Below are 22,482 nucleotides of genomic sequence, written 5' to 3'. Positions count from 1 at the left end.
TTCTGACTACATGCAATTTTTAAAAAAAAGCATCTACACAAATAAGATCTATGTGACAGAAGAGGATCAGACATACAGTGGGGAAAATATTTGCATTTAACATCGCTGGCAAGAGTTAGATATCCAAAATACACAGAACTGACCCGCTAATTTTCCAAAAGAGAAGCGTTCAAAGAACTGGCAATTTTCAGATAACACGTTTGACGATTAACGGCAGTATGGAACCACCCTCGCTCTTTAATAAGGGTGTGGAGCTACCGCTATGACTTCACTGGCATAGAGAACTCTCAGGAGAGGAAACTCCTTCTACAGAGATGGGCTGGCCCTTGAGAAGTTTAATGTTGTCTCAAAGACAAGACTTGAACTCAGGTCTTCCTGGCTTCAGGACTGGTTCCACCCACTGCGCCAGAGGCTTGATGAAAGAATTACTGAATGAAGCAAGCCTCAGCACTTTGCCTCCTGCCACACAAACTGGTGAAGATGACACCAGATGGGAACATTTACCATCGGAGCTGTGAAAAGACAGGCACGTCCGTGTGGTCGGAGGCGCCCCCAAGTGTCCCACTAAACCATCCTGACTCGGGACTCGCCCTCCCGGGCCAGAAGCAAAGGCCCAACAGCAATACCCAGAGCAACCCAAATGCTGGGTCCTTTGTTGTTCTACCTCATCTTCATTTTCAGACCCACCCTGCATAAGGAAGAATGTTAAAAAGAAAAAACACACACACAAAGCTAATGCAGCTACCCATCCCCTAAGCCTGACCAAGCAGGCCACGCTCCCCAGCCCACCTCGCTGCAGACCTCTCTGCACCACTCTCCTTCCTTCCACTCGCTCCCTTCTGCATCGATTCACCCACGTCTCCCTAGGAGTCTCTGTCTGCATAGTCATTGTTTCTTATAGCAGAGGAGCATTCTTAGAACATGGTTTGTTTCCTGCTCTAGAACTCTATGTCAGTGAAGAACTGGAAATGAAGGAGGCTCACGGACCAAAGAGAGGATGCCAAGTGCGTGATCAGCAGGCACTAATGCAGAGAAAGAAGCAGAACTGAGAACACAGGCCTGGAAAGAGGCTACGATTTTACTCTCATCTTCACAGGAGAGGTGGGGGACTACCAGGACAGAATACTATGAACACATGGCAGGTTTTTGTCACAAGGAAGTGCTCCGTCTGGGAAGGGGGTTAGAAACGGCACTTAAATGGGAAAAGACGTTAGCAAAATGTATGAGAGTTATGAGAGGCCTCGCCTGGGAGAAATGGGGTTACCAAGCAACCCCTCCTCTCTGCACTTGTTACCTCATCTGGAAAATGGGAAGGGGTGTGGACACGCGATGATCTCTAAAGGCCCTCCCGGCTCTGAACCCTGATTCTCTGCTGTTTTTCCTACTACGATCTGGAGATTGAGAAGTGTGCCTCTGACCTAGGATCCTCGGTTCTGTGCTGGGCTCTGTGCCAGAGGTGCCCACGCCATGGGAGGGGCAGGGATGGGGTGGGCATTGGCGGCAGGTTCACCATGACTTCTACCGCTGCTGCTCCAAAGCGATGTGACGGGCCTCTCCCCACCAATCACACCATGTCAGGGCTGGAAGAAACTCCAGAGCAACAACCCCGAATGGCCTGGGGCCGGCAGGGCTGGAAGCGAGCTCCGGCTACTGTCTGATGCAAGACAGATGTCATTGAGCCTTCAAGATGCACCTTCAAAGGCTTCAGACAACCCAAAGCACAACTTTCTCTTTATCTGAGTGCAAAACTTTTCCAACAGAATACGTCTTTGGTTTTATAATGGAAACTCACTAGGAAAACACGACTCACTCCACAAAAAATTCACTTTGCAAGTTTGCCAGAACACCTCGAGGGACACCCACAAATCCCCCAGAAAGGCTGGACTTCAGGCACACCAATTCCTCCGGGGTCAGAGCCCCCATAACACTGACACACCTAAAAGCCCTGGCATTCCCAAGGGATGACATTCAAAGATGTACGGTTTTGTGCACCTTGAACATTATGAAGGCTGCAAGGCTGGGGAGGCGGCCAGCCTCCTTCCCTTGTGCGAGTATGATTGTCCACCTTCCCCAACAACATCGGTTCCATATCCACAAGATAAAATGAAGGGTCACTGATCTCTGAGGAAAATACCTCCTCCAGGAGAGGGGAAGGGGAGAGAAGGCATCCCCCTTGTCTCAGCCACGCTGAGCTTTGAGGAAAAGCAATGGCAGGCTTGGGATTTCCCTTTGATGAGTTTTTAGGAACTCTTTCTTCAGGTCTAGGATGGGGAAATCCCATCAGGATGACACCAGGTTCAGCCCAGCACCCGTAGGGCCCCTTGTGGGCAGGGCTGAGGATTAAGGAAGCTGAGGAAGGGTCCATGTGACACTCCCAGATCTCTTCCTGCTCAGAGTCGGGATGGCCAGCACACATTTCAAGCTGGAAATGTCTCTTCCCCAACCCCTAGCTGCTCAACCCTGCTCTCCGCCCTCCATCCCCAGGGATCCCACACAAAGAGGATTTCAATATACATGGAAACCTCACTGTGGTTTTGCTGAATAACCAGAAGCACCCAAAGGGTGAACCCGATAAACCCCGAGAGGAGGACAGAGAGCCAGGGCCATCTCCGTACCTGTCCTCGTCACTCTCGGCACATCCAGAACCTCCCCGGGAGGCTATTACAGCTGGCTGGGGAGAAGCAGAGCAGAGAGGGGAGGACCCTGGCGTCCCAATCTCCCCTCCCCCAGTACGACCCTGCCCAGTAAAATGCAGGCCACGATGGCTGCCTGGCCCCGAGGCCCTTCCTGCCCATTACAGCAAACACGGGCTCCCATGGTCAGCCCTCCGCCAGAGGGCACCTGTCGATCCACATGAGCCTGACGTGCCGTGCACCCCTCCTTCTGGCTGCCCTACACAACAGCAGCTGCAAACGTGCACGGCTGTATTATTAACAAACACAAGATGTGTGGTGACCGTGGGCCACAGCGCCCTCGGGTCTGGAGGCCCCAGGCGGGGGAGGACAAGCCTGCCGCCGGCCACGTCAGTGTTGATGAGGCTTCAGCTTCTGGGTGATCGCCGTCATCACGACGGCATACAGGAGGTACAGGACGGAGATGAGGAGCATGCAGAGCCCGGGCCCGATGCCGAACACAGATGCCACAAAGAACACTATCAGCAAGGTGAAAAGAGTGCGGTAGCTGGCCAGGAAACGCAGGCTGAGCCGGGGCCCGCGGCGACGGCCAGCCCGGTGCGGCGCCACGGGGCTCAGCCTGTTCTTCTCAGCCTGCAACGAGTCGGTCAAGTGGAAGCGACAGAAGGCCCCGAGGAAGTCTTCCCGCGAGCAGAGGGCCTCCATGTGGCCTGCAAACTGAACCAGAGCAAAGGGAGGTCACGGAAGGCAGGGGACGAGCACAGGAGCCACCTCTGCCACTAACAAGGCGCGTGACCTTGGCCAGGCCCTGGGCAGGAGCACAGGGAGGCAATGCAGCTGGGCAGGCCCCGCCTGAACCACCTTCTGGCTCAGTACTGGAGAGGACAGAATCTTGCTGCTTCCAGAGCACTGCAGTCTCCCCTGCCTGCCGGCCCGGCCCCCAGCTCAGAGTGTCTCCTTCTCTGTGCAGAGGCTGCACTCTGAGTGGGAGAACGTCCGGCCCCGAAGACTCAAAGAACAAAACCAACAGCCACAAACTCGCCCGCCTGAGCAGGCAAATCCTGGCTGTTCCCGGGGAGAGGGCCCCTGTCCCCGACAACTCCAGTGAACCGAGCCAGAGGCGGCCCAAGGTCCAGGAGCACTGACCCACCCACGACCCCCCCACACTCTCGCCAGCAGGAGGGTGGAGCCCAGGGGGCTCCAGCTGAGTCACAGAACCCCTTGGGGGAGCCTAAGTCTGCTTGGCCCGGATCCCTGCTGGGGGGCTTGCGAGGCCACAGCATGGGAATGATGGGAGGCGCCTTCGAAGTCACCAAGCCCCCCAACTCCCCACCCCTCATTTCACTGGGAGCCCCCCCTTCCCATTTCTATAGTACCTATAGTGACCATTTCTATTGACCATTTTACAGGTCAAGAAACCAGGGTCGCTCGAGGAGTTATCCCAGGTCAAGACAATGCCTACGGAGCGACCACGGACAAGCGCGCCACCCCAACTCGCGCTTCTCTCGCCTTCACCTCAGCCTGAAGCCCTACAGCTGTGCTCCCGTGGGCAGCAGGAAAAACCCAGAAATTCACATGTCACGGCCAAGAAAGGAGCCAGCAGTAAAGCTCGGGCCCCCGGAGCGTGCGCAAGCTGGGGGAGAGCGAGCGGCTCCAGGGCCAGCAGGGGGAAGGGCAGCGCAGGCAGGCACGAGCGTCCCCGGACGGCAGAGCCGGCAGACACAGCCCGGGCACGAATGGACATGCAGTCCACTCCAGAGGAGCCACGGAAGAACAGGATGCAAGTGGAGTCTCTGACATCCGGGCCAGAGGCTCCGAGTTCAGGCAGCCACAAAGATGGGCACCGAGCCGTCCACCGATGAGGCCCCTCGCCACCCTGGCGTGGGATGGGGACCACAGGAGGGAATCAGGCCAGGAGCCACCATGGGATCTGTCACCGCCGCTGCCACTGAGCAGCTAGACAGAGTCTAAAGACAGGCCCAACCTGGCGGGGTGAGCGATCGCCTGCATGTCACCGCCAGGGCTCGTGTGTGTGCAGCGCGCTCTCCCGCTCCCCAAGGGAGGGCCACCAAACGACTGCCAGCTCGTGTGAGTGGTCATTTCACCCTGCGAGAGGTGTAGGGACCGAAGCAAAGGACCGCAATTCTGGACTTGAGTCTCAACCAGGAGGAAGCGACAGCAGGGTGAAGGGGCCCAGAGCTGGGGCAAGTGACCACTGGACTACTGTGCCAAAGGAGAAACAAAGCGAAGGGGGAGGGACCGAGCCAGGGTCCAAGGAGCCCAGCAGAGCGGGCAGACACGAAGATGCCCCACCCCCCTTGTCTTCACCCTCCCCTGCCTCCTCCTTGTCTTTGCCCGCCCCCGCCCCCGGCCCCCACTCACCCGGCGGTTGACAGCGGAGGACACCTGGAAGAGCAACCGCACCAGGGGGGCTATCTCGTAGCTGCGGATGGGCTGCAGCTCTACGTCTCCTTGGTACTCAATGTCAAACTTCCGCAGGCCGCTGATGATCTACAAGCAAGGAAGGAAGCCCTTGAGGCCAGCCAGGCGGCAGGGCAGAGCCGAGGCCCCGCGGGGAACGGCCGGGAAGGGACCCGATGACACGGCTGTCCTTTACAAAAGGATTCAGACCCAGGCATTACATGGCCCCATTTTAGAGATGATGAAACTGAGGCAGGGAGGTCAGGTGACCCACATAATGTCCCACAACTAACAGCCTCCTTCCGATCCATGTGAGTTCTCCCCTCAGCCACGGACTGCCGCCTCAGTGGCAGGGCCACCAAACGTGTAGGTTAAAGTAAAGGAGGAAATGAAGGTCCCAGGAGGCCCAGGGACACCAGGGTCAAGCCGGGGCAGAGCCAGGCCCCCCGCCCTCCGCGCCGCTCAGAGCGAGCCTGACATGAACGGGAATCCACTTCCTTCTCCAGACCGGCCCAGGGCAACCCGGCTACCCCAGATGGGGGCCCAGCCCCCAAGAAGCTGGCAAGCCGCTGGACACCCAAGGCCGAAGCCGCTGACCCGATGCACACCAAAGTGACCCCACAGGTCAACAGGGTCTGTCTTCTGGCTCCACCAGGGACAGCCTGTGTGAGCATCCGTGTCTGAGGGGAAGAGGTCCTCCGCCAGACCCTGGATGACCAGGGCGGGGTCCGGCTCAGCCAGAGGCTCAACAGGGCCACCTCCACGTCCATTCAGAGACGCCCTGATGCGGGCTCAACCCTACGGAACTTAGCCCCCCCCCCCCGACCAGGTCACTCAACCGCAGTGTCCTTATCTGCAAAATGGGTATAAGAATAGCATCCGTAGTGCTTCGTCCCTCAGGATCTGGTGAGGCCAAGGTGAGGGACATAAAATTAACATCAGCTTTCGTGGTTATGAGTGCCCAGAAGCTGGCCCGTCCTGACCTGGTATCTGCCGAGTGGGGTGAGAACCAGCCCCTCATCGCTCATGATGCAGTCGGGAAGCTGTTTCTTCCCATTCTCATCCGGCGCCGTGCCCACGTTCATCATGAGCTGGGTGAGCTGGGCTTCGCTGAGCTGTTGGCACACACGGGGGGAGGGCAGGTCAGTCAGGGAGAGCCTGAACTCAGCGGGCACAGATCAAGTCATCCTCCAGAAGACGCAGGGTGCATCGCAGCCCTCTCCCACCTGCCCATCCTGTGCAGGGTCCCGGGCTCTCCTCCTCCCTCCCTCCCTCCCTCCCTTCCCTCCTTCCTCCTTCCCTCCCTTCATCTCCCTTTTCTCCTGACTGCCCAAGGGAAGAAGCTGGTGCTCTTGGAAGTGGCCCTGCCCACTGGCTGGGCAGACCCATCCGTCTACTCCAGGACTGCTCGAGGACCCTTGCCCTGCCCTGCCCTGCCCTGGTGGACGGCACGCACTCGGAATATCTGGCACAAGTACTCCAGGGCCTTCTCCAGGTACTCGTCCGTCTTCTTGATGCTGTCCTGGCCCATCTCATCCAGATCGTTAGTGCAGTAGGTGCCATTCACATCAATGGGGCAAAAGCCCAGCCAGGAGAGAAAGGACCGGTTGGCCGAGGTCTCACTCGAGGAATCCGACAGTGAATTTGCTGTCTGTTTGGCCTGGGCAATCATCTGGGCCAGTCTCAGCACCTAGAACCCAGATAGGAATAAACAGCCCAAGCCAGCAAGCCACCTCCTTCCTGCAGCCTTCCCCGATTCCCCGGGGCTCAGTCCACACCAATGAGCATCACACACTGGTCCATGGACACGCCTCCTTCCCTCATTAACTGTGAGCTCCTTCAGGGAGGGGCCTGCATCCTCTTCATCTGCCCAGGTGCCCACGCCGGCAATCAGCGTACAAAATCCCAATGAACTCTCTAGGCCCTTGTGGTGGGCGTGCTGGGAGGCCCCTGAAGCTGGCTGGCCACTTCATGCCAAACCAGGCAGGTCTCCCCAGCCGTGGGAGGCATCCATTCAGATATACCCAGGGCGTGGATGGCCCCCTTCCTTGTGGGGAGACTCCTCTGTCCCGGCCAGCCAAGAGTACCCCACTTTCAAACAGCAGCATTCCTATCTCAGTCCTATCTTTCTTGGCCTGTCGATGCCTGGTCACTCCCACTGATCAGCAGGGGCCATGTCAAAGCTCCATGTGGAGCCCGAGTGAGGAATGAACCCACAGAGGAAGGACTCTCTGGGCAGCAGCTGCCTGGCTCAGAGTAGGTGTGGATGGGGAAGGACACCAGGGGTCAGCTGGGCAGGATTGACCCTGAGGTCCCATCAAGCTGTAAATTCTTGGAGAACATGACCTACTGACCCAGCCCAGTCCGGACCAGGCACATAAGAGGCACTTAAAAGTCTCTGTTAGCACAGGCCAAGCACCCAGCAGGGGTCAATCTTCTTTCTGGCCCGTCTGGTCTCCCGCTCAGTGCCCGGCCCCACCCCAGCTCCCGTTTCTTCTCCTCTTTCTGCTTCCTCTGGCCCCCAGTCTGCCTCCATCTTCCCTTCCCCCAGACTGGTTTCTGGCTTTCCTTCCCTCCAGGCACCTCTCACTTTCACTCCTCTCCATCCCCTTTTGTTTATTTCTCTCTTCCCTGCACTCCCCCACCCCCACCACTGCCCATTGCTGGGGAAAGTCTCCTAGTAAAGTTTAACTGTAGGACCACCACAGAGCTCCCCCAATGCCGCCTTGCTGAATGGAAGGTACCCTGGGTTCTCAAAGATGGTGCCAGTAGAGACTGGGCGCTGGAAGGTCCTACCCCATGGCCTGAGGGGGAACTCCTGGCCAGCTGCCCCGGGTCAACCCAACCAAATGCCCACAGGCTCCTCGCCACCCAGCAAGGCACACAGGATATGTAGCTAAAAAACGAGGGTGTCTTGAAACATCTGACATTGAACAGAGCTCTACAGTCCTGCTCTTATTCTGACAAGCAGATGAACTGAGTCTTTCTTATCGCTTCAGGAAATCCCTCAGAACTCCAGCTGCTTCTGGCTCAGTCAATTCAATTCCATGAGCATGGATATGGCATCCTCTATGTGCCACCCCATGCTGGGCACTGGAGCTAAAGAAGAAAAGTCCTTGTCCTCAGGAATCCACATTCTACTGCAAAGAAACCATGGGGCCTGGGGCTGGCTGGGCACGGGGTCGTCAAGGCCCTGCGCACAGGGACGGAGGAGGCAGACCTGCTTGGGGCTGCAGAGAATGACCAGGGAGCAGCTGTTGGGGGGGGGGGCGGGAGCGGGCGGGTGAGGGCCAGGCCTTGCTGGGACTGCACCCGTGGGACACCCAGGCATCACAGTAAATCACCCCTGCCTGTCCCTGGCCTCGGAAAGGCCAGCAAGCTCATATTTGACACTGGGCCCATCTTCAAAGTTCACTTTGGAAATGAAGGTTTATGCTCCCAAGACACGCCTTCCTTAGAGCCGGCACTCCTGAACTGGGCAGAAGGCAAAGTGGAAAAGGCCACACGTGTGTGTGACCTCGGCCCAGCCTGACCACATCCAGGCCCAGGCTCCAAAAGGAAACCTTCAAGGATGGACAGAAGGACGGAGCTCCCGTCACCTCTGGCAACAACGCAGCCACCAGGAGCGAGTGCGGGTAATTCAGACTCTACTGTACAGAGGGAAGGACCCTCCAGGCCACCACCTTCGGGGCCAGACTCACCAAGGTCCGGACTTCGGGGCCAAACATCTGCTTGTACTGGCCGTCCTGGCCCTCCAAGCTGTAGACGTGGCTCTTCACCTTGAAGGAGGCGTCTGTGATGGCGGGGGGCCAGGAGGACAGCAGGTTCCCTGAGAAGGGCGGCGTCATGAAGACACGATGCTGGCGGTGCGGGATGACCAGCTCCGGCTCCAGGAACAGCTGCTCTCCTATTGGGGGAGGGGAGGAGCAGGGCTCAGAGCCCAGCCCCTCGCACTCCATGCCCCACAGAAGGGTCCTCTGTGGTCTCTCTTACAGCCAGGACCAGAGTTTGCTCATCACCCTCCTGAAGAGATCGGCCTGTCAGCTCCGGGTTGGGCAAAGGGGTAGGACAAGCTAAAATAATCTCTGCCCTCAGGAAGCTTACATTCTAATGAGGGAGACTGAACAAACATGAGGTCGCTGAGGGAGGAAGAGCACGCAGAGCTGGAAGGGCAGGGAAGCACGGGTCACAAAAGGATTCCTGCAGAAACTTGACCTGAGCCTCGGATCAAGCAGGGAGTGAAGAGGGAGAGCACTCCAGGCACGGGGCACAGTCAGTGCAAAGACATGGAGGTGGGAGATGGGAGTGCTGTGCATGAGCAGCAGTGAGGTCATCCACTGGGCCAGGCTGGGCGGGGCTTGGGTGGCAGCAAGGAGTGCAGACTGGAGGGAGGATCAGGAGGCCAGAGAGGGCACAGGGAGGGCTCTCTCTGACTGTGCGGGCCCATGAGTCAATGACTGCTGCAAGGTCTTCCTTAAAGCAGAAAACAGAGGGCCTCTAATGCAGCAGGACCAGGGGGGCCGCCGTGACGACGCCCATAGGGCTGGATGCTCCTCTCAAGGGCTAGGAGGGAGAGCTCCCGTTTATGTCGGGCGCTGGGGTCTATACAACAGCCCTGGGCAAAGACAGTGAAGTGTCTGACAGGAAAGGAAATGGAGGCGTGGAGAAATAAAGCTGGTGACGCAGCACTGGTCTGGGAATAAGAATCTGACCTCTCTGGACACATCCCTTTTCCTCTTCAGCTCAACTCCCAGCTTGTAAAATGGGGACACTGATGGCCCTTACAAGGTGCTATGAGAGGTCCTGAGACAGAAGACGACAGTGCTTACATTCTAAAGCTCGTGTGCATGTGCGTGTGCGCATGACAACAGGCAAACAGATAAGTCACAGGTCATCATGGGGTGGGGGATGGGGGGAGAGAACGCTGACTACTCCGGCTCAGGGGAAGCTTCCTGGAGGAGGTGGCGCCTCCACCTGGCCTTGAGAGAAGCCAGAGGGAGGCAAGGAGGGCAGGCCTGGCAGACAGGCAGGAGGAGGGGCACCTAGGAGACCACCAGGATGGCATGAGACTGCCCAGCGAGGTAGGCCTGAGCGAGGCCCCAGGTCAGCCAACTTCAGCAGCTCCTGTCACTGTCTCCCACACCCCGTGCCTGGGGCCCTTTCCCTAAGGCACGTATGGGACCAGAAGTGGGATGACAGGCTCCAGGCCCGCAGAGAGTGACTCATGGGGCAAGAGACCATGAGAACCTTGGACAGGAAGGAGACAGACACTCAGCTTCAAGTCTCGGCAAAGCCTCTATGGGCCAGTCCCTTTGTCTCAGCCTCTATCTGCTCACCTGTGAAATGGGAAGAGTGATTCCCCTCTTGGATGCCCTAGACAAGTGCCGCGGGAAGGGGCTGAGGTGGGGGAGGCAGCCACTCACCCTTCTGAATCATCTCAGCCAGGTTGGGCTGGGCGAAGACCTTGGCCACGCGGAACACCATGAGCGCGTTCTTCGGGCTCACCAGATCCGTGCGGAGGGCGCGATTGAGAAAGCCTATGAAGAGCTTGGTGTACATCAGCAGGTTTTCCTGCACAAAGGGAGCCCTGAAACAGCAGCAGCAGCAGCCAGGTCAGGCCGGCAGGAGGGCTGAGCAAGCCCAGGCCGGCAAGGGCCATGCGTCCCCACTTGTGGCTTCAGTGAGGAGGATGACCTCCTTACGGCAGCCTCCTTCTGGACAGCCCAAACGGCCGGTCTGTTCGTGCTCCTTCCTCCACCCTGACCTATGGTCTCTCCGACAGAAGGCCATAAGCCTTCCCTAGTCCTGTAGGGACGCTGCTCTGGGGAGGGATCAGAACCACCCTCCTGGTCCTTCTGGAGCCCACAAGTGGGGAAAGGGAGGTTCCAGGAGAAGAGGGACTGAGTAAGACATGGTGGGGGAGCCTGGCTAACCCAGGGGGAGAACACCTCCCTCTGTTCCCAGGGCGCCCGTGAGAGGTGAATGTAGGCCCAGAAAAGGGAGCTGGGGAAGAGAACAGAAACCTCAACCCAAGAAGGTGTGGCACCTCGGGGGGCCCGATCAAGGCACTGGACAGGCACGCTCACCACTTCTCAGGGATGCTTCGAGGCTGAGGGTCTGCAGCCAGAAACTGTTTCTCCGGAGCGTATCTCCACGGCTGTAAGTAACTCAGCCACATCTCCAGGACCTGGCAGAGAAGACACGTATTCCATGAGCTGTGCTTTGTAACTCTGACACCCCCGGTTCTGAGGCCCCTCCCAGCCCCGACACCCCCTCTTCTCAAGCCCCTCCCAGCCCTGACACTCCCTGTTCTGAGGCCCCTCCCAGCCCTACACCCCGTTCTAGGACCCCTCAGAGACGTCTGCCCCGATGACAGGTGAACATGGAGCCCCCTCAAGCGTGGGTCAAGCCTGTTTGGGGCCCTCCCTTTCTGTCTCTGCACCACTAGGCCTAGCACTCAGCAGTTGCTTTATGAAGGCCTGCTGAAGAAGAATCAGCGGGCCCCCTTCTGGGGGAGCCCACTACCATCCGTGGAAGCCTGCCTCCTCATTTGTCTAATCTCACCTGGCTTGCTGAACATGGCCTTCAGGGTTCTACACCCGCCCTCTTGGGGGCTGTCACCAGCTCTCACAAGCTTCCGTCTCCACCAACTCTCTTCTTGAAGCTAGCTCGGCTCCGTTTGTCCTGCTGATCCCCATCCCTACCCCCACTCGGATGCTGCTCTTGGGTGCCCAGAACCAAACACAAGAAGCCCCCTCTGGGGGGGGGAGGGGCCCCCCAGCTTCACCACAGCTGAGCCACCGGGGAGGTGAACATCAGGGACCCGGGGCATCCGGGCGTGGGGCCTGCGCTCTAGGTCAGCTCCTAGGGAAGGCGCCGAGTGCGGCCCATACGTACCGCTCGGAAAGAAGCATCCAGGGGCCAGTGGCCAAAGCAGTGCTGAAGGAAGATGTAGAGCTTCTGCTGGACAAAGCGAGGGATGACCACTCTGCAGCAGAACACACAACAAAGTCAACACGGCATCAGGTGGGAGCAGCCTCTAGCGAGCATGAGCCCCCCATTTCCATGGGGCTCCGAGGCTCAGACGCATCCCAGCCAGCTGGCCCTGGGCAAGCCGCTCTGCCTCAGTTTCCTCACCTGTAAAATGGGGGTAATAACAGCATCTACCTCTAGGGTGGCTGGGGGATCACCTGAGGTCATACTTGTACAAGAGCCACCCGAGGGCAGCTCCTATGGTTTCTACCACTACTCTGACATACCACGTGTGCACGTTCCCCGGGGAGCTGCAGGAGGAAGCCAGGCTCATGTCCTGCCACGCCGGAGCCCTTGCGTCCCAGCCCCTCGCACACGGCAGAGGCCGGGACGTCAGAGTGCGACGTGCTGCCAGTTCTGGGCGCGGCAGCCCTAATGGACTGGGACAGCAGGCAGGGGCTCACGCCAGCATTCAGCACCTTAAGAAACTCTGCCCTGTATGGGCAGCTGGTGGCACCGTGGCTCCAGCACCAGGTCCAGAGTCAGGAAGACCCAAGTTCAAATCCACCTCAGACACTCCTAGCTGTGTGACCCTGGGCACGTCACGGAACCTCACCTATAAAATGGGGATAACAACAGTCCCTCCCTCCCTCCCAGGGTCGTTGTGAGGGTCAAAGGAGATCCTTCCTATGTGTCACATGCTTAGCACTGTGCCTGGCACACAGCAGGCGCTATAGAAATGCTTGCTCCCTCCCTTCCAGTGGCCTCTCTGAACCTCCAGAGCATGGGTACAAGGGAGTTCTCTCATCTCTACAAGCTCAGTGGGAGGCCGTGACCACGTGGGTGACACCAGCTCCACCAGCGGGGACCCAGGGGCTTGTCTGCAGTACTGCAGACAGCATCGGGCACTGTCACCATCCTGGGACGGTGCACTGGGCAGGGGACAGCTCAGGCCAGGGCACAGGAAGGCCTGGGGTGCCTTGGGTGAGGAGTGGGTGGGCAGGAGGAGGCTCTTGGAGGTTTGCCAGCGAGGTGCACAGGTTCACAGGCCATTGGGCATAATTCAATCCCTTTGGGCCCTGGGTCCTACAGGAAGTCTTCCTGCCTTTGTGGTGGTAGCACCGTGATGCCCCCCCACCCCAGGCCAGGAAGCCCTTGAGGGCGGCCGCCTGCAGAGGCAGCTCAGTCTACCGGCACAGGGGTGACCATTCATCCCCCTGAACTTCAGCTGACCCCTCTACAAAACAAGGAGGACTTTTCCACTCCAAGTCTCGTGGGTTTCTGTGAGCCAAGCCTTTGACGTGCCCTTTGGAACAACACCAGCAGAGCTTGACAGACTAACCATCCTCTCCTCACAGCTATCGTCCCTTTTACAGATAAGGAAACGAAGGCAGGTAGATGTGAAGTGACTTGTCCAGGGTCTTCCTGACTCCAGGCCACCCGACTGTCCCCTAGTAATGTAGCCTGGCTATCTGCTGCTATCTTATCCCCCCACTAGCTCCCTGCCAGCTTCCCGAGGCCCGGGCCCCGCCTGCAGCTGGTGTTTGGCACTAAAGAAAGGTGAATGACCCCGAGGAAGGCCAAGAGCTCCGCCTGCCCCTGGGTCTCAGGGCTGCCGCAAACAGGCCGAGCCACGGGGAGCTAGCATCACAGACGCCGCGGAAAGGGGTGACAGGCCAGGCGTCAGGGCCGGGAGCACACAGCCCATGCCCCGTCTGTCTGAACACGTGGGCCGAGGCTCTCCACCGAGAGGAGGCCCCCCGAGGTGTGGGGGGGGGAGTTCCCTCCCAGATGGAACGAGGACCGCCCAGGATGGGGAGGCGAGAGGGAAGCCAGGGCTCTGTACTCACCGTTTGAACTCCTCCAGGGGGCTGGCTGTGTGTGAGTGGGTGGAAGGGGACACCTGCTCGGGCTTCAGGCTGTTGGAGAAGGCGTGCAGGTGCTTCAGCAGCAGCCTCACCACCAGCACATGCTCTTCTGTGGGCTTAAAGGATTCCTGTGTGCAGAGTTAAAGGAAAGAAATGTGGAGACCCGACGGAGGAACCCCAGGCGTGGAGGGGCTCCTCTCCTGCTCCCAGTCACCAGCCCTCTTCTATTCTGCAAGCCCTCTCCTCACCACCGTCCAGGGAGTAACTAGTGCAAAAAGCATTAGCCTCACTTTATAGATGCGGAAACTGAGGCCCAGAGACAGCCCCACCCCCGCACCTGCTGGGAACCAGGCCTGGCCAATAAACTTCTTGGCAGGAGGAACCCAAGCTCCAAACACCTCCACCCATGGGAACACAGCCCAGTTAGAATCTGCACACTTCAAAATGGCCTGAGTACCCACAAACTGTGCCTGACCCTGCTTGGTCAGTACTGGACACGTCTGGAGCCACGGAGCACCAATCCCACAAATCCTGACAAAAGCCCTCACTCTGGGAGGCACCACGATGAAAAACCTTCTAGGACGGGACTGGGAGGACCCACGATGAGCTGGCAAGCCCCTTCCCCTTCCTGGCTTTAAGCATCTCTGCGCAAGGGATGGGAGCAGCCCACAGCCCAAGGGTGTGGGTTTCTATGGAGAACATTCGGCCCCCAAGTTACGCTCAGTAGCATGGGCCTCAAAGAGGGGCCGATCAGAGGCCTCCTCTAGAGGAGAAAGCAGAGCAGGAGCAGAGCTGGGCAGGCACCAGCCCAGCTGCTCGGACACAGCACTTCATCCTCTCCATGTTGGGCCGTGGCTTCCTCCTCCACCCACTGGCCCCCAGGGCTGCCGCTGGGATCCACAGATGCCACACCGCTCATCCGGGGCTCTGGGGTGAAGGAAATAATCACAAGGAGGCAGCCCCACTGGCACACCAGGCCCTTCTTCCCTTCAGACCCTCCGACTCCTCAGACTCCCCTCCACGCACTCATCTGTCCCAGCAGAACTGGACGATGACTCGGTCTCCCCGCTCTTCTGTGAACGCCTGTCGCTTTTCCCATGTCTGGGACGGCCGTCCTCCCTCCTCCGCAACTGAAGATTTCCTTCCCATCATCAAAGGCCACTTTGGCATTATTCACTCCCCAGGCATTGGAAAGGACCTTCTCTGTGCTTGTGGTGTGACCCTTCCCTTAGAGAGTAAACTCCATGAGGGCAGGAACCAAAACAGAGTAACCTTCATCTCCTCTGGGCCAAACACAAGCTTGCATGCAGTAGGTGCTTAATAAACGTTTTCTGATTGTCCACGATTTGTGATGAGGCACTAACACCCACCGTGAAGGGTCGTGGTGGGCCTCCAAAGAGCGTCTATCAAGTGATAAAGCACCGTCGAAATGTGTACTGCCAAGACTATCACCAACATCCCATGAGGATGAGTGGCAGAATTTGAACCCAGAATGCTCTTCCCATCACCCCAGACTCCCTTCTGCCATCAGGGTTCTCTACTCCTCCCCAGTGTGGGGAGGAAGCAGATACAGTTTCATCCAGTGAAGGTCCTTCTCCTGTCCCTACCCATCCCCACCTACCTGGAGCTTTGCATCCCAGCTCCCTCGACCTGCGTGGAGGCCCCCTGTGAAGAGCTCGAGGAGAGGCTGCACTCTGGGACACTCTGCTGTCCTCAGTACTGCCCCAGCAGCCCATGCCGTGGCCAGCACCCTAGTCCTTCCCCGTACTCTAGTCACAATGTCTTTAAGAAGGACAATCGTGAAATGACATCAAATGGCGCCTGAGCTCGGATCAGACAGGACGACCAGTGATTTCAGAGAACACGCGAAACCTCTCCCCTCCTTTCGGCATAGGGAGGGTGCACACCTAGACGCTGCATCAACTGGCTTTGACAGTTCTGCTCAGTAATAAGGGGAGGTACCACGGAGGGCGCAGACAATGGGGTCTGCCAGACAGCACTGGCACAGGCAAGGCAGAGATGACACCTTGAAAGAGCGTCACAGAATGAGAAGGGGCCTCTCTGAGGTCTTCTGCTCCAACTTCCCACCCAATTCAAGTCCATGCCGGGTGCTGTGAGGTGCTCTGAGGACACAGAGGGCCCCCTCTCCCGCACCCAGCCTCTGCTCACACATCCCTGCGGGGGGAGCTCGTGAGCACCCTATTTTATTTGGACTGCTGATTGTCAGGAAGTTAAACCTTGTGTGGCTGAGTTGAAACCAGCCCCTCTGTCACTACTCCAGAGTGCTGTCTCTGGCCTGGCCAGGAAGCCAGGACAGCCCTTCAGGGACGATCTGTTCCTCGCAAAAGGTTCTCTTCTTCAAGTTGGCCTTATCAGTGTTCCTCTCCAAAGGTATGTGTCCACGACTCAGCATGACATTCTAGGTGTGCTCAGGCCAGGCCACAGGCTGGGGATGACCCCTACAACAGCCTGGGTTCTGGAGAGGAGATGGCTTTCTCATCAAGCAGCTGAAGATCAAATGGCCTTTTTATTAAAAAATTGGGGGTCTGTTTGTTTTCAGCAGCCACATCTTAGTTCCACCCTCTACAAAGCTCTTCAACCTCAGGCAGGTGAGTTATCTCCCCAGCTGTACAATACTGATGAACCTCAGTATTGTATCAAAAAGCACATTTTGACATAATTTCCCATATACTTTCACGACTGACAGTTTCAAAGGCCTTGGCAAGATCTATACACACTGGGTGCAGACCTCAGTTCTGCTCCTGACATTTCTCCTGGAGTCATTGGGCAGCAAACACCATCTCAACCCCTTCTGAAGCCACGCTGGCTCTCAGGTACATGACCATCTTCCAGGCCCTGCCTTGTAAATCTCAGCTGCGACAGAGTCAGCAAGAGATGCTTTGCCACAGGAGAGGAGCTTAATGGCATTCAAAACTTCTTCAGGTGAAACATCAGCTAGGGAGGGACTGACTTGAACCTGAGGTAAACAGTCAATGGCCTCAGCATTGATTGACGACAGTCTGTCGAGAAGACAATGGAAGTGTTCGTCCCATCTCTCCAGGATCACGTCTTTATCACTAATCAGTGTGGCTCCATCAGCACTGAGTAGCTGAGATGCACCCTAGGTCTTTGGTCCATACACATCCTTCGGGGCACCATAAAAGTGCTTTGGATTATTACTACCAGCATAAAACCGAATTTCATCTGCCTTCTTACTGAGCCAAGAATCCCGCGTCTCTCAAAGCTTCACTTGTACTTTACTTTTGATGGAATTAAACGCTGCCTTCTTAGAGATGGTAAACCCTGCGGAGTTCTCACTTTTCATTTAGCAGCTTCTGAATTTCCCCATCATTTTCACCATTTTTTCAGCACTGTGCACCAGTTCCACGACGGCATGTTTACCCAGGTTCTGGATAATGGACAAAGCTCTTGTGCTTTCCCAGTCACCAATGCTGTGAAGCAAGGCTCTGTGTTTGCTCCCAGGCTTTTTAGCAGGATGTTTTCTGCGATGTTGTGGGATGCCTTCAATGAGGACGAACATGGCATCAAGGTCAGCCACCACGCTGACGATCAACTATTCAACTTGAAAAGGCTACAAGCCAAGACTAAAGTGAAGGAGTGTTGGTGCATGACTTTTTGTTCATAGATGATTGTGCACTCAATGCGGCCTCTGAAGCTGAGATGCAACAAAGTATGGATCGATCCTCTGCTGCTTGTGCTAATTTTGGCCTAACAATTAACACCAAGAAAACAGGTTTTCAGCTCCATCAGCCACCACCACACTATCCTTATGTGGAACCATCGATGGGTTATAGCAAATGGAGTTTTCAATGCTGTGGACAAGTTCACTTACCTTGGTAGTGTACTTTCTAGGGATGTACACATTGATAATGAGGTTGATGCATGCATCGTCAGAGCTAGCTCAGTGTTTGGGAGGTTCCAAAGGAAACTGCAGGAGAGAAGAGGTGTTAGACTGCCTACCAAACTGAAGGTCTATAGAGCTGTTGCGCTAACCTCATTGTTGCATGCCTGTGAAACCTGGACAGTCTACCAGCGCCATGCCAGGAAACTGAATCGCTTCCATTTGAATTGTCTTAGGAAGATTCTGAAGATCACCTGGTAGGATAAGACAGCAGACACCAAGGTCCTTTCTCAAACTAAACTGTCAAGCATTCAGTATCTGCTTCAGAGAGCAGAACTTCGATGGGCTGGCCACATTGTTCGAATGCCGAATGTGCGCTTGTGAAAAAGACGATTTTGCAGAGAACTCACACAAGGCAAGCACTAATATGGTGGTCAAAAGAAGTGATACCAGGACGCCGTCAAAGTCTCTGAAGAACTTTGTAACTGCGACACGGGAGACGCTGGCACAGGACCGCCCAGCATGGCATGCCCTCATCAGGGAAGGTGCTGTGCTCTATGAGCACAGCAGAATTGAAGGGGCTCACAAGAAATGCAAGAGGCGCAAATTTAGAGAATCCACCCAAATGTTCACGTGGACTATTTGTGCCCGATCTGTGGCAGAACGTTCTGAGCTCCTATTGGTCTGCTCGGCCACATCGGAAGCACTGTAACTTGACTCCATTTGGGTCCTTTCAGAACTAAGGGCAAGCACCACTGCCCCAGCTACAAGCGAGGAGAACGACCTCTCTTTGCCTTGTCCAGCCCCCAGAGCTGCTCCAAGGCTTGGAGGGAAATAAGGAATGCCCAGCTGCCTGCTCGACTAGGGTCAGCTGGCATTGTCATTAGCACTACAATTAGCATTCTCACTACGACTCACGCTGGTGGAGCCTTGGCCAAGTAAAACCACCGGGCTTTTTCATATAAACCGCTCACTTCATGCACACGGCTCCCTCCATCCCCCTTTTTCTACACGGCAGATTCTTGGAATTTAAGCACCGTGCTCACCATGTGTCCTAATCAAACTGTATCTTGTTAACAGGTTTTACATTCTGACTTTTCGATGAAAACTAAAAGTGCTAGCTTCTATATCCATTCAGGATGTGCAAAGTGCTTGACATTTCCTATCCCATATGTAATCAGCACACGCGAGACCCCTGGCTCTCCCCCACCCTGGACAGTCCAGCTCCCGTTACCAGGACTCTGTCCTTCCTGCCTGGAGCACAGCCTCTCCTCACCCCCAGCTCTGGGAATGCCCACAGTCCTTCAACACTCAGTCTGAGAGCCCCTTCTATGAGGAACCTTCCTGGTCTGCCCCCCGCCTCTCCAGGCAGGCACCAAGGAAAGGAATATTCTCCCTTGGTCACGTTTTGTGTGCATGACCTTACATATATCCATGTTGTCTCCTGCAGTAGGATAAAGCTACCTGAGAGTGGGGACCATTTCCCAGAGCCCCTGCAGGCCTTGTGGCAGAGCCAGCAAAATCAAGGCTGCCAACGCTCCATCCCCTTTTTCTTACACAACCAGACCCACATTTGTACATGGCTGTACTACTGATAAAGAAGAAGGCCTTGTCAGGATTTTTCTATCATGTACTTCACACGAAGAATCCCAAGGATGAGCCTTAGATTCTTCAAATGAGCAAATAATCCAAGGCCACTGTCCGGTCACTTGCCAGAAATCGGCACGCATTCTGTAACTGTTCCTTGTCTCCTCAGCTCTTTGCGTTCACCCCTAAAACAGCCAAGGTTTCCCCCTTTCCCCCAATAGTCCATCTCAAAGACAGAAGTGGCGATGGCCCCAGAGCACTGTTATCAAGGCCCGCAGCTTCCCCGTCCCTCTTTTCAGCTAAGCTGGAGTAAATTCTAGAACATTCATTCCATGCTCATCTCTCCCAACAAGTTACAGCACTCAAGGTTTCCAAAGACGGATGCTCTCCTCCCCAGTCCCTACCCAGGCACTTGCAAAAAGACAGCACATCTCCCACACAGGTCAGAAGTGAATCTCTTCCTAGACAAAAGACGGAACTGGAAGAGTCACCTTTGGAGTGCTGACCCAGCACTGGCCTGCCCCGATCCGCACACGGACCGAGGCCCAGCACTGGCCTGCCCCGATCCGGATATGGACTAAGGCCCAGCACTGGCCTGCCCCGATCCGCACACAGACCGAGGCCCAGCACTGGCCTGCCCCAATCCAGATACAGACCAAGGCCCTAGCCTGCCACTGCCATGCATCTGGCTGGCGAGAAAGCAGACCTGAGAATAATGCTCTTTTGACATCGAAGTCAGAGCTGGGGGGTGCTTGAGTCTTCCCATCATCAATGAGGCACTTGCTGCCAAACGAAGGCACTAAAATGAGCAGGGCAGACTCACCCAGCGTCAGTGAGAGGCCCTGATGGAGAGCCCAATATTAACCAGCAGTTCCAGCTCTGTCCCAGGCCTGGCCCAAACGAGAGGTGATAACAGGAGCTCGGTAAGATGCTGCAGGGGCTCTATACCTCTGGGATCTTTTAAGGTTCTGATCCCTCTCAATGGCACTGGTCTCCTTTTCAATCCTATATATTTTACTGTATGTGTTCCAAACCATGAGAAAGGGTCCGTAGGCTGCCCAGGGCACCCGAAAATGCAAAGAGTTCCTCCGCTCTGGCTAACATCCCTCCCTCCAGCGTAATCTAAGGCTGCCACCAACTACAAAGCCACGAGGGAAGGAGACGACTGGCCTATCGGCTTCTTTCCATCTTGTGTCACGAGCTGGAAGGGCAGGCGAGGTCACCTTGCCCACGGGGTTAAGCGACTTCCCTATGGTCACACGGGGCAGGGATCTGAACCCACACCCTCAGACTCTAACTTCGGGGTCAGTGGAATCTCCTTGACCTAATAAAGGAAGCGCACGTAGCTGGTCGGGACCTGCCCGGCAATCCAAGTTAGCACCCATGGAGCCTGGCTCTTTCCTAAGTGCCCCCAAAGCCCGTATCTGGTAATTTCGCCAACAAAGAATGGCAACCCCTTCCACTGCCCAACCCTCTGTGATCTGACTCCTGACCTTGCCAAAGGCCTCCCACATGCTCCACCCAGTGGCCTTTTCCAGATACTCAGCACCTTCAGACCCTGCCCACCCTCCTCCTCCACCCATACTCCCTCAGCTCTCTGGCTGAGTTCCACCTTTGTGGCCCGGCTCCAGCCCAGACCCTCTCTCTGGGTGAATCACACGGATTCAATGGTCGCTGTGATCACTTCCATGCAGATGACTCCTACTGCCTCCTGGGCTTTCAGACTGCCAGACAGACAGCTCCTCCAGGAGATCCGGCAGGCACCTCAGACTCAACACACAGACAGGCCTGGCTCAGGCTTTCATCCGCCATTACTACTTGGACTATAAGTGCACCCTGCTTGTAATGGGTCCCAGCCTTAACACCTTCCCCTGCCCGATCCCTACCCATCGCCACCCCCACCCCCAATGCACTACTCTGAACGTACAGGCCTGGCCACGTCCCTGCCTGGCTCAATCCAATGCAGGAGCTCCCTCAACCTCCAACAGCAAAAACAGAAGGAAATTTGGCTCTTCCAACAGCATTACCCATTGCTCGCTTCCACACACCTGAGGTCTGGCCAGACTGGCCTTCTCCATCTTTCACCCCAGACCTGCTTCCAGAATGTAATCCGCTCCTTGAGGGCAGGGACACATGGCAGGTGCCTAAGAGGTATGTGGGGCAGACTGCCCGCAGCCTGCCCTCCCAGTCTCTTCCCTCAACCTAAGGATAGGGGCCGTGTCTTGTTCCATGGCTGCATCTTAGAGCCCTGAATGGGCTGCTACTCATAACAGAAGAGCAATAAACCTGCACGGAAATGAAGGGCATTCTTCCCTCTGCTCCAAACGGCTAAGAGAAGGAGGGGGAGGGTGTTCCCTCTCCGAAGAGCTACCTGTCTACTGACAGCGCCTTCTTGGATGGAGGAGGGGAGCAGGGGTGACCACACCAGGCCCAGGAGGAGTTTGACCCAGATCTGTCACCAGTTTGCTGATTGTGCCAGGAGAAATCACTTTCCCTTTCTGAGTTCCTAACTTTCCACACACTGACCTAGAAAATCATGTTAACGCTGCCTGTGCTCTCCTGTCATTTTCTTTGCTAAATATTTCCCAGTCACACCTGACTCTGACTGAGGCTGCACTCGGGAGGGGAGTGTGGCGGGCTGGCCCAGCAGCAGGTAGCCTTCCAGGCCTCTCACACCTCCGCTACTGAGCGGAGAGAAGCTGGCACAGCCGGGCATGCTTTGGAGCCACTCGGGGCGATGCCACCTCCAACTGATGCCCACTGCACTGGCGATTCAGCCAACCCCTCTGGGTAAAACAGGGATGATCGTAGCAGGCCGGTAAGAGCTCAAAGAAGACAATGTCCAGAAAGGCTTGTGTAAAACCCTGAAGCGTGACAGAAATAACGGCATCCTCCTCCTCACTGGCTCAAATGGAATGAACGTTTTTGAAAATAAACCAATGCCAGCCCGAAGCACACGAGTGACTTGGTGCCTCCCAAGACCAGTCTCTGAGTTACTTCTTCCCCAAACAGCTAGGTCCCGACACTTGCGCTGACAGGAAGGTCAGCACAGGGTCAGCCCACACCCCCTCCGAGGTCACCCCTGCCCCCTCTCCTTCCTCCTCCCTCCCAGGACCCTTCAGGAGCCCTGGCCACCTGG

At 56.4% G+C, this 22,482-nt stretch overlaps 1 protein-coding gene across 4 annotated transcripts in view; it reads right to left on the bottom strand.

The window, feature by feature from the left end:
- Positions 1 to 1,059: 1,059 nt before the first annotated feature.
- SMPD4 (sphingomyelin phosphodiesterase 4) overlaps positions 1,060 to 22,482 on the bottom strand; it is a 40,347-nt gene continuing 18,924 nt past the window's right edge. For all 4 annotated transcript variants that reach the window (XM_020996421.2, XM_020996424.2, XM_078154490.1 and 1 more), the window contains 9 exons: positions 13,877 to 14,022; positions 11,952 to 12,042; positions 11,141 to 11,241; positions 10,478 to 10,641; positions 8,756 to 8,961; positions 6,511 to 6,744; positions 6,038 to 6,169; positions 5,016 to 5,144; positions 1,060 to 3,350 (listed from right to left, as the gene is read on the bottom strand). In XM_020996421.2, coding sequence (XP_020852080.1) covers positions 3,024 to 3,350; positions 5,016 to 5,144; positions 6,038 to 6,169; positions 6,511 to 6,744; positions 8,756 to 8,961; positions 10,478 to 10,641; positions 11,141 to 11,241; positions 11,952 to 12,042; positions 13,877 to 14,022 — 1,530 coding nt within the window. In that variant the 3' untranslated portion in view covers positions 1,060 to 3,023. The remainder of the gene's footprint in view (positions 3,351 to 5,015; positions 5,145 to 6,037; positions 6,170 to 6,510; positions 6,745 to 8,755; positions 8,962 to 10,477; positions 10,642 to 11,140; positions 11,242 to 11,951; positions 12,043 to 13,876; positions 14,023 to 22,482) is intronic.

The sequence above is a fragment of the Phascolarctos cinereus genome, unplaced genomic scaffold, assembly GCF_003287225.1.
Source record: "Phascolarctos cinereus isolate Bilbo 61053 unplaced genomic scaffold, phaCin_HiC Scaffold_4;HRSCAF=312, whole genome shotgun sequence".
Taxonomy (NCBI): Eukaryota; Metazoa; Chordata; class Mammalia; order Diprotodontia; family Phascolarctidae; genus Phascolarctos; species Phascolarctos cinereus.
Note: the sequence above shows the minus strand (reverse complement) of the source record. Positions and strands in the feature narration are given on the sequence as shown.